This window comes from Atta cephalotes, assembly GCF_000143395.1.
Source record: "Atta cephalotes unplaced genomic scaffold scaffold00051, whole genome shotgun sequence".
Lineage (NCBI taxonomy): Eukaryota > Metazoa > Arthropoda > Insecta > Hymenoptera > Formicidae > Atta > Atta cephalotes.
Genome location: NW_012130115.1, coordinates 1498534 through 1511624, shown reverse-complemented (window position 1 = coordinate 1511624; position 13091 = coordinate 1498534). Strand labels below are relative to the sequence as shown.

Sequence of the window (13091 nt, the reverse complement as noted above, 5' to 3'; positions counted from 1 at the left end):
AACCCAACCTTACGTCTAAAGTACCATCTAGTAAGGTAAAACGGACGGAAGAGAAGTAGTACTACTAATAAATATAATTATTACTAATATATATATATATATATATATATATATATATATATATATACACATTTTACAATATAATTAACAATAACACAATACAATAATTATAATGAACAATAATTTTCGATCTTAGGGAGATTTTACCGTTTATCCAGATACGAAGAATGCTAAGGGTATTGATCCAAGTAACTTTTCTCTAGAGCGAAAACGTGAAAAGTGAAAAATTTTATGTATATATGCATGTACACGTACACACATACATGTACATACAAAAAATTTTTATTTTTCACATTTTCGTAAGGAAAAAGATACATAATCGATACATGGTCACATTATCTTCTTCGATTATTTCAGAAAAGGATAACGTGACTTTACGACTTTTCATCGTATCTGGATCCTCGTTATTGAAAAAATTCTATTATCTTTGCAGCTCTATTATTGATGCATCTTTTAAGATTGCATTTTCCACTAAAAAATAATACAAACTGATGATCAAATATATGACGCGATAAAGTAAAATTCTATATTAAAATAATAAAATTGAAAATTTTAATCTCTCACTTAAAATCAGACTGTCTGTACTTAAAATAATAACAATACCAATTTAAGGCTAATAAGAGTCGACACAGGACGAGGTGCGTAATTTTAATGTGGAATGATGACTTAACTACAATAACTCCGTGATGTCTTCTTTATTCACATGTAGATATTATACATTCTGTGGCACATAAACGTGGTCAGTAGATCTTTGAAAGAAAACCGATCATATCATAAAAATAATAGAGTAATATTTTAAAAGTATATTACATTTAGTAAAAGTATATTACATATTATTAAAACATATTTACTTATCAATATCATATTCAATCACTATTAAGAAAATAACATTTATGTAGAAAGGAAAATATTTTCATGATAATTTGCTGGAAGGTATGGTCGCAACATGTTTCTTATACTAACTCCTGAGATATCCGCGCGCGATCCAGCGGTTCGGCTGTCGAGCGTTGAACAGTTGTGAAGTTGTGAGGGAAAAGTAAGCAGCACTTCAGAAATTAGCTCGAAATGTGCAACTAATTTCGGTACACTGAAGTACACATATAATTTCTATAATTTCATAAAAATATATTTGGAGTATATTATTGTTTATTAATAACGTCATTTATTAAAAAAAATTATGAAAAAAAGAAAAAAATAGGATCTTCAACATTCTGACCTCGCAACTAACGTTCGAGACGCTAAGTTCTTGCGGATCACATCTACGAACAGTACATAAAGCGCACAGAAAATCGTGAAAATAAGATGATTAATAAAATTATAAAAATGATGTCAATATAATCTTACAGTTCATAAATTGAAAAGTTCTTACATGTTGTGCAATATAAAAATAATTTTTTATTTGCCTAATTGATTTGGTACAACTCGACGGCTCGCGTAAAGGAGCACGGCAATGTCTCGTGCCATGTGTTAGCGCCGAGACACTATCATGTCTACAGATCCTTCCAAATTGATTTGTTGATTTAGTTGATTTAAAGTTTAAAAATACGTATAACGTAATTATATAAAAATATATTTGGAGTAATAACGTTATTTATAAAAAAAAATTATGAAAAGAAGAAAAAAGCAGAATCGAGCGTAAGATCTTCAACATTCTTATCTTACACCTAATGCCCAAGCTCAGTTCTTGCGGATCACTTCTACGAACGCTATACACAAAGCACATGGAAAATCGTAAACTATATCTCGTCAACTATCACATTTCGGAATCATTTTTGCTATTATGCGTTAATGAGAAAAGTATATGATTAATCTTTTCACTTACAATATCGTGTGAAACTCGTGGTAAGGAAATCGGGCCAAACATGTATTATATTATATGAATTGAGTCAATACGCACGGTGTTAGTAAGAAATTCGAATATTTTGTGTCATTTTTAAGACAAAATTGTATTAGTAATAAAAACGATGCAAACATTTTGTACAAAATTTATGATGACAATTCTATAATGTGAACTAATAGTCCATGGTTAAGATTATATTGTATATACTGCATTATATGATAAATAAATGTATATTAAAAATATATTCTTTCCTTCTAAAATTATTTTATCTCTATGTTCGCCACTTCTTCTTCGTATCTTCGTAATAGTATTGAATTAGTCGATAAGAAAGCGCTCTTAATCATTTTTGTATATTACTAAAAAAAAGTATTACCATAATTAGTGTTACTAGGTTATATTATTAAAATTCATGAAAATATTATCATAATTAGTTATTAAGTCGTATCACTAAAAATTCATAAAATATTTATCTATTATTTAAATCGCGTGCAAGAAGAAAAGACAACCTGGGAGAGAGCGCAACGGGAGGAAGAGCACAAATAATAAGTATAGGATGCAATAGATGAAAAAGAGAAAACTGCATTTTACAATGAGTAGAAGAAAGAGGATAATAGATTAAAGAGAGAACGCAACGGGTGAGAGAAAGAAGAAACGGACCCTTCCTCCTCTATCATAGATCCCGGTGACACGTTTCCCCTTTCCCAATGTCTGAGATACTTCTTCCTCCCTGATTCTCTCACATACGTACGCACGCACATCGTATACATATACGTATACGCATTAACACATAATCTGTTCTAATCGGTGTAGCTATCCTATTTAATCCCGGTTAATTCATATTTATTTATTTTTATATATATTTACATATATTTTATTACATATTTTAAATATCTCCTCTGCTCAATACGAATGTCATCCTCTCAAATTGTATATAAAGATGCACTGAAGAATAAATGATTAAGTCATCTATAGAGAAAAACTTTTTACAAATAAATATAAATAAAATACTTATGGTTGAAAGTATAAATCCACTTCTCCCGATGCCGTAACATCACACGAACCCATTTTAAACCTTATTCTCCCTAATTTATTCATCATTATCAGAAGAATCGCAGGGAGAATCTTCAGATCTAAAATTTGGCGAATAATAGACATGTAGGTCGGTAATATGTATCTTCCCCAAGATACAAAATCAACTGTAACACGCAGAGTACCTAGAATACACGTATGAATTTCAGATCTTATTTTCATTTTACTAAACATTTTTATTGAAACGTAACCTTGATGCTCTATTTGCTATTTTGAACATCAAATATTAGTGCATGTTAACACATTGCCGAAACCAAGTTCCCAGTTGCAAATCAAACACAAGAGCCATGAACAATTACGGTTAGTCATTTTATACAGTGTTTAAGGAACCGCGCACTTAAGATGGAGCGCTAATTCTCTCGCGAATTAGGAGCGCTCCGAGCACAGCAAGCGCGAGCGCCAATTCGATGTGACGTAACAGGAGGTACAGCGAATCCGGAACACTCTGCCGACGGTGCTCCCAGGCAATTCAAATTGGAGCAGCAGTGATCGCAACTTCGCAAATCTAATAACGTTGATCTTCTTAAAAGATCGTAATGACGACATATTTGATATTAGAAATGTCTAATCGTTCTTTTCAGAAGATCAGTGCTTAAAACCATGTAAAACCAGTCCCACCTTCCAATCTCGCAATAATATTTGTTATCAGAATCTCATTTCTCTTTACAATTTTGTATGTATTGCCGATATCGGATTTTGTATATTGCTGCAGATAAAAGTGAGTGTACGAGTTTATCGTGTGAAATAAAGTGCTCAGAGAAATAATTCTTCCTTTATTACACTTCTCCTGATACCAGCATTCGATCCTCTCTAACGAGTGCGGAATTTGCACACACAGACTGATTTTCCGTAAAAAAAATTCTCACGGATATTTATACGACCATTTCCGGTCAATGACATCAAAAATACAAACGTCAGATTTTATAATAAAAGATATTTAGAGACATTCGGTGATGACATTAATGTAATTTGGTACCACAAATTACAGTGTTAGCAAATTTGTAAGTTTCAATATGACCTTGTCAGCGTAATATAAGAAATTTTTTCAAGGATACATGTTTCGCAATGACAATGATTAATGTAATATGATACAAATGCGACGTTGCCAAATAATATGTAATATGATATAATTGAGTTGCCAAATAGTACAACATCAACCAATATATAGCTATTTTGTTCGCATAATTTAAGATTTTTTCTAAAATGATTATCATCAATGTAATTTAATACAATACCTGCAAAAATGCAACATTTACAATTTCATTAAAGTATAGCTGCAGTGTAATTTAAGATTTTTTTTCAAAAATGACGCTCATTAATGTAATTTAATATAAATGCAACGTTGCAAATAATGTATACCATATAATGTGATATAATTGAGATGCAATGTTACTAAACAGTGCAATTGCTAATATACTGTTTTATTAGCATAATGCGAGAATTTTTTCAAAGGCATGAGATATCTGATGTAATTAATAAAAATAACATACATAATGATATAAAAATACAAGATTTAGATCGCGTCATTAGTTAATTCGACAGCGCAAGTGACAACATGGAGTGTGATTTGATTGAGCAAGCTACCCTGCTTAGTACTGTAGACGAGTACAACGCGTGGGAACAACATTGCGACGAGTTTATAGAATCATTGCAGGAATAGAGTCGTATCAAACACAATTATCGATCGGTAATAAACATTTACTGATTGCATGTATCGCGCGGCTTGAGAGTCTGAAGGAATCTGTGCGCGGAAGAATCATACATGTGGGCATCGGGTACGGACTCTATTGGCGCGAAATCGAAATGACATTCGAAAGCCGTATTCTGACGGACGCAGTGATAAATTCTAAATATATGGACTCTTATCGATTCCTCGAAGACACTAGTGAAATTGTACTCGAGCATGTGCATAGTGTAATGCAACGATATGATTTTATAAAAAATAAACTGTTTCCAATGGCGCGAATAAGAGTATTCATCCGGAACTTTGAATTATATTAATGCATTATATTAATGCGATTTGCGCGAGTGGTACGTGTCGCACGTCATCGAGACTACTTTATCATCTGGAAAAGTTTCAGGAACGCGATAGCATTCCATCACGTATACTAAATTTAACGATGAACGCAAACACGATCCTCTGCGCGCAGGATGTCAAATGAACTCCCGCGAAAAATTATATTAAAAAGAACATACAAACCGCGGACAATGCGTGTTTCGCGTGATCTGTTGTCACTATTCTATATTCGGCTCAAGGAAATGCACATTGAGAATCTTCATATTTGTATTATTCCACAGTATTGAATTTCGCGGGCACTAAATTTCTAATGACATTGAGTTAAATTAAAAAATTCGAAACTTTGAATGTTTCCAACATCTACACCAATGAGAAGAAGATTGTGCCGATATGACTCGCCGACCGAAAAAGGAGCAAGCACGTAAATCTCTTGTACATGGAGAATGACAACACAGGACATTTCGCATTAAAAATCTATTCTGTCTTGTGAAATCGCAAATTATCAAAAACAAGAACAGAATATATTTCTGCGATAAATATGTGAAAATTCTTTCATAAAATAATAACAATAATATTAATAATAATACTAATAACAACATAATAATAATTTTAATAATAATAAATGCGTAGTTTTTCAGATGCTTACATTACTTCAGCTCGAGTGCTAAATTGGAGATCTACAGCGAGGATTATGGAAAATTAAATGATTGAGCAACTAGATTGCCAAACGAAGACGACAGATGGTTGAGTTTCGACAACCACTGCAAGAAGAAGCGCATCCCATTCACTGTCTACTTAGAGTGCGCATTGGAAAAGATGGAAATTCTGAATCAGCTACGTATCAACGTCATAACATTTAATGTTTAGCATCGGATATTACGTACATTGTTCCTACGATACATTATCCAATATCGTTTTTCGCCGCGATAATGACGCGTAGTTCGCGTCATTGAAAGAAGAATTGAAAAATCTAGCGCACAGTGTACAGTTCATAATTTTGGCTAACGTATCCATGGCAGATTTCACGCGAGATGACAAAATTCAACAACGTAACGCACTGCCATTTATACGAGAAACCGTTCGCGCCTGATGATACGTGGGTACGCGATCATTGTCATTTAATCGCGCGATACAGAGGCTCTGCCCACTCGAACAATACATTAAAAGGATTAGCGTTGCATATCCATAGTGTTTCACAATTTATCTGATTACGACGCTCGTTTCATCAAAGAAATTGCTAATCGCGTATGAAGGACGCATTGATCTGCTTCCAATAAAAAAGAAAAAAATATATTTCAATCTCCAAACACGTCAGTACTAAAAACAATAAAAAAAAATTGCGTAAAATTACGAATTATAGATTCATATAGATTTCTCGCTTCAAGTTTGGATAAATTGTCATTTTTTCTCAGTAAGGATGCTCAGTAAATATGCATTATAGATATGCAACGTGAATTTCTCAATTTGTCAGAAGAAAATTTTAATCTTTTGATATGAAAAGGCGTCTTTCGATACGAGTATATTGACTGCATCAAAAAATTGGAGAAGCTGTGTTTATCGCCTCACGAGTCGTTTTACAGTTCATTAACAAACGACACTGTATCTGAGGACGCTTACGCGCACGCCATCAACGTGTGGCAGCAGTTTTCCATTCGAACACTCAGTGAATAACCACCTGTATATGAAAATAGATGTTTTGTTATTGGCCAACGCTTTCAAAAATTTTCATGACAGTTGCGTCGCGAATTACGAGATCCTGCATACTATTACACCTTATTGGGCTTCACGCCGGTAATGTTGAAACATACTGGTATAAAATTTGAACTACTCACAGATATCGACATAGTAATGTTTATCGAGCGCAATATACGCGATGGTCTGATCTAGTGTTCAAACAGGTACGCGCGAGACAACAACAAATATGCCATCATACGATTCGAAATCGTTACTGTAAAACCTTGATGTAATGTCAACAATATATGGCTGGGCAATGTGTCAATCATTACTTTACGCCGATTTTCAATGGGCCGATGACGAACAAAATTTCGACCATCGCATTAGATTCGTCGACAAATTATATTTTCGAGGTGGACGTAAACTACCACATCTTCATAATATGCATATTAACTTACCGTTCTGTCCGACACGCGAGAAACCACCCGCAAATGCGATGACAAGCTCCTCGCAACATTATTACGATAAGTAGCGTTACGTCATACATTATTGCAACCTGCAACAATGTATTCGTCACGGCATTTGTATCGCAAAGGTTCATTATATATTGCAATTCGCGCAATGGCTACGCGATTATATTAAGCTCAACACAAAATTTAGAACATTAGCCAAAAATGATTTTGAAAAAAATTTATACAAACTTATGAATAACACGGCCATGGAGATTGCGCGAATATAATAAAACCATGGAGAACATGCGCGTGTTAACGTGTATTTCATCACAATGGGAAGGCAGATACGGTGCGAAGGCAATGATCGCCAAATCAAATTTCCATAATTGAAGTGTCTTTTCGGAGAATCTAGTTGCGTAAGCTCGAAGTGATGTTTGACAAACCGATATACGTGGGTTTGTGCATCCTCGACATATCCAAGATGTGTTTGTACGAATTTCATCACGAATACATGGCATCGGTGTTTCACGAAAAATGCAAAATTATGTACACTGACACAGATAGCCTTATATATTACGTAGAATATGACGATGTTTACGATATCATGGAACGTGACATGAGTAAATTTGACACGAGCGATTATATGGTTGACAACGCATACGGTATTCCGTTTAAAAATAAAAAAGTTCCTGGCCTTATGAAAGATGAGAATAACGGTGCCATTATGAATGAATTCATAAGATTAGAACGAAAATATATGCCTTGCGTGTAAAAGGAAAGAGGGATACGAAAGAAAGAGTGAAGGGCATCAAGTGTGAAGTCTATCATGTTCGAGAATTACAAGCAGTGTTTGAATGACGCAATCGGAATGACACGTAGGCAGTCGTGCATAAGATTCAAATTGTACGAGGTGTACACTATTTCACAAAATCGCTCTATACGATGATAAATAGTATATGCCAAGTTTCATCGACACGCTGCCATAGGGACATTACCGATGTAAATAAAACATTTGTATTGTATAATATGTTTAATATGTATATAACATGAATAACATGTATAATATGTATTATTATAGATGTATATTATGTATAACAAATATAATATGTATACTATGTAAAATGTATAATATATATAATATGTATAATATTTATATAATATAATATATAAATAATGTTTATAATATGTATTATACATATTTCTACGTTTAAAACGTATTTATATTTTTATAATTTCTACAACACATTGTCTTTATGTATCCACAAATTGTACGAATTGTCAAATCTCAACCATTTCACATAAACCTCATTATCTCTTTTGCGCAATATTTTTTCAACGAGATGCACGTTAGAGTTAGCGACGCTGTGCAATTAGTATTCGTAGAATCTTCCAACGATAAGCTCTGCACGAGAATCTTTCAACAGATTAGTTACTGGATTAGTTTACTACACTTTGTTAATTTTAAATTCCGTGGTCCAATTTGGCGTGTAATTTTTATCAAAGACTGTCTTGAATTTGCTTACGCATATCGAATCATTTACTTTGTATCGAGTGCGACAATCTTTACCCGATTGTAAACCGTGATTAAGAGTCTGTCGGCGATTACGGGTAATATTAACGGGACAAATACCGATAGTTCGATGCTTGCGCACGTTGTAATTTGATATGAGACGTGGCAGGATGTCGATCCATTTGTAATTTTCATTATGCATAAATTGTTTCCACATGTCATTCTTCAACGTACTCGGTCGGTATCGAATGATTGAATCGTTCGACGATCGAGGCCTTCATTGTGGAATACATAGAATAATGGTTGATGTTACATTTCTTCGAGAGTTTCTGTACATTCGAGTTGTAAAATTCCTTTTCTCTGTCAGTATGCAAATTTTTCGGACATCTTCCATCTCGAATTATCTTTGCGATCACCTTTGTCATCTCGTTGCCGTTCTTGGCTTAGAGCGGTTCGGCTCGTGCATACTTACTCAGCACGTAACGGTCGATAACGATGAGAATGTAATAGCAACCTCTATTAAATCGCGTATAAGGCCGCATTTCGACCATCCCCCTGCCACAAGTCATTCGTGTATCATGACATGCGAAAAATTTCGCGAAAAATTTCTTCTCGAAGCACAATTCATCAACTAACAGCCGTTTCTCAGACATTGCGAATAATAATTCGGCATGATGCACTTCTCGAATTGTTGTCTTTTTAAATTCATTTAGTATAATTTGCACATTATTTTATAAAGCTGCAATTTCCTTTTGATTTCCTTCAAATGATCTTTCAAATCTTGAATACTTTGCTGCACGTATCGTTTGTCACTATGTCAACATCATTTACCGGTAGCGTTAATCGTCGAATCTTTGCGTCAAAATCGGTTGCGACTATGCAAAGAGCGTTATCGTGCACATAACTTCCGAGCAATCTATGCCAATGATAGCGCAATTCGCTTCCTCTTCCAAGCGATAGTCCAAACTTGTTGATCGGCATTGCAACTGAACGACGCGTGTAGAACGAGATTAATTTATAATCTGACTGGCTTTGCAAAGATTTTCAATAATCGACAGAATCTCATTGTCGATCATTGTGGCCAGCCTGGCGCGAGGTCTCAAGCAATCGGAGATGATCCAATTTTGTTGGGATCGTCTCAATGAATACAGTCGATCTTGTTATCGTTTAATATTATCGTATGCCATAAATCTATTCTTTTGTTCCTTCCTGTTCCAACTTTTTTACTCGACATTATTGATGCTATTATGTTCTTATATATACTTATATCCCTTACTATTCATTACTTGATTACTTGGGCTATGACTGCGCCGGTGAGTGTTTGTCAGCAGAATGCTTCTGTAGGTCTGTACGTCATCATCCGTACTGATACTTTCGTTGAGAAATTTCATGAAGATTAACTCATATAGGTCTGATGTTCCATCATATCTTTTCCCATCTATAATTATATCATCTGTCAAGAGTGACTAATTACACAAGTGAGACCATTGCGCCACGTGCAAGTAATATAAACGCCAACGTGCAAGCAATATAAACGCTAAATTAATGATTGCCGAAACCAATACATTAAATATTGATACAAATTAGTTCAGTCTGTTTCTCTAAAGGCTCCAGCTGTTGTGAATGGTTCGTAGTAACAGCTGATTTTGGCGGTTTCAGAGAGGTTAAACATCTGCTAATAATATTCAGTTTATATCGCTTTGAGTTTCATACAAAAACCTTGATTTTTACTGTGTTTGAAATGTCGAATTTTGTGTTAACCGAGCAGCATTTGCGGGAGGTTTTGATTTTTTGTTTTAATTGGAAGAAAAGTGCGGCTGAAGCCTAGGCTCGAATACTTGTCGAAGCATTCGTTTATGATGACATTGTTCCAACTGATAAATCATGTAGGGAATGGTTTCGACGTTTCAAGAATGGAGATTTCAGCGTTGAAGACAAGTCTCTGGACAGCCAAAAAAATTCGAAGACAAAGAATTAGAGGCATTACTCGAAGAAGATCAGAATCAAAGGAGAATCATTGGAGATAACTCAACCAGCCATTTCAGTACAATTGGGAACCATGGAAATGATTCAAAAACAAGGAAATTGGGTGCCTTATGAACTGAAACCGAGAGACGGTGAAAGGCGATTTTTCACTTGCAAATACTTGATTCAAAGACAACAAAAAAAAGGTTTTTTGCATCGGATTGTGACTGGAGATGAGAAGTAGATATTCTACGACAATCTCAAGAAGAAAAAATACTACGCTAAGCCCGGTCAATCGTTGCCATCGACTTCAACATCAACAGCACGGCCGAACATTCATGGTTCGAAGATCATGCTTTGTATCTGGTGGGATCAAAAGTCTTGTTTACTATGAGTTGCTGAAACCTGGCGATTCCATTACGAGCGATCGATATCGGCTACAATTGATTCGTTTGAGCCGTGCATTGTGAGAAAAACGACCGGAATATGAGTAAAGACATGATAAAGTTCTTCTTCATGACAACGCTCGGCTTCATGTTGCTGAAGACGTAAAAAAATATTTGGAAACGCTCAAATGGGATGTTTTACCGCACCCGCCGTATTTTCCGGATATTGCTCCTTCTAATTACTGGTTGTTCTGAAGGAAATTACCGATTCACTTCTTTCGCAAATCGAAAATTGGCTTCAAAATTGGATCGTCTCCAAAGACGAGTCATTTTTTCGAGATGGATTTCGAAAATTGCCTGAGAGATAGGAAAAAGTAGTAGGCAGCGATGGACAATATTTTAATTGATCTGTTCATTCATTTTGTTTTGAAATAAATGCAAATTTTGAACACATAAAAACGGACGGATATTTAAAGATGTTTTCAAAAAACTTATTTTAAGAACAAGATTTTGACCGAAAGTAAATTATAAACTAAAGAAATGCGGATTCAGAAGCTGTCCTCGTCTGATAAGCGGAACGCTGACGGATCAGCGCGGAAATGTTCAAGGATAATCCCAAAATTATAGAATATAAACGCGAGCACGGACGTGGTCGCCGGTCAGAGAATTATTTTGTCGACTCAAACTGTAGAAGTATCTATGTGACGCGATTCTCAAGTAATGCTAAGTGGAGTTGTAATAGAAAACACTGATGAAATGTGTATAACTTTCTAAATATATTTTTTTATCAAAACTACAAAGTTTTACCAATACTACTACTCATTAACTCTCGAAGTCCCCGAACGCCGAAATACCAGTGCCGTGAAATACCAGTCCAACAATTTGGTGGCAGCGGTGGGATCCACATAGCTGACCCAGGATCCGGCAGCGGCAACTGCTTGTAAATAAAGATCAGTTAAAACAGGCGAAGAAGCCCAAGGCAGAAAGCAGAAGCTAAATCCACGTTCAAATCAGGCACCTAATATAGCAGCCGACCAAGACGCAGATAAGCGTAATCCGAGAAGCGCAACCTATCACACGGTGACTCAGCATATGTCAGGCAACGACCAGCGGACAAGTAACATGCGATTAATGTAATCACATTAATGTAAGTCCGAAAATCTTTACAATCATTGCAAACAGATAAACGTCCGACGTGAAAACAATCGTGACAGGCGTAATGCTTCGATACCTTCGCAAATATACAGTGAACCTATACCAGGACGTGAATTAAATCCTGTGCGTATTGTCGAAGAAGCGAGACATATGCAACAACGTGCGGTATATGTGGAACCGTGATACTCAAGCGATAGCGTATCCGATTCGGAACCTTCGAATATTATTATCAAACGTGTATTTCGTGGATTTAGACCACAGTCTACTAGCAAAGCAGAACAACGAGAGTTGTTTAATTTCATACAAGAGTAATTTATTTGAAAACGCATGCGCTAATCTGATACCAGGAGATATGGCGACGCATCAATTGTCAATCTCGTGCGAAAATGGTGAGATCGCAAACAATCAGCCGGTAGCGAACGCGGAAATAGAAGCAGAGATAGGTCGTCTCAGAAATACCATAGGAGAATAGTGCGCGCGAGGCCTAATTCAAAGTAGACAAGGGGAAATATTAGATAGAATGATGGAAGCAATTACGGGATTGCAAGATAGAATGAGCAGGATGGATATTGCAACTTATGATAGCGAAAACTTTCGACTGGCGTACCCCGACGATAGAGCGCTCAATGTCTCATAATGACGCAAAATGACGTGCGGGAAGTAAAAAAATCGACCCGTGGGATATTTAAGACTAAAAGATGCACGGAGTTTGTTATCGGAAATGGATATTCGCGTCAGAAGATGCAGGAATTCATAAGTGCTAGTATCTATGCGATGGAAAAGATCAATTTCGCGGAAAAAACAGCTTTATTAAAAGAGATATTAAATATGAAATTAAAAGGAAAATTTCCTTCCTAATTCCTATTAGACTTCCAAACTAGAACAGACTTCGAATAAATCACGATGAGAGAGAGAAGCCAATTACTTGGGAATGAATCGTACC

At 35.4% G+C, this 13091-nt stretch overlaps 1 protein-coding gene across 1 annotated transcript in view; it reads left to right on the top strand.

Annotated features, from left to right (window-relative positions):
• LOC105622991 overlaps positions 1-12620 on the top strand; it is a 23249-nt gene extending 10629 nt beyond the window's left edge. The window contains exons 3-4 of the mRNA XM_012204393.1: positions 12176-12308; positions 12403-12620. Coding sequence (XP_012059783.1) covers positions 12176-12308; positions 12403-12620 — 351 coding nt within the window. The remainder of the gene's footprint in view (positions 1-12175; positions 12309-12402) is intronic.
• Positions 12621-13091: the final 471 nt, after the last annotated feature.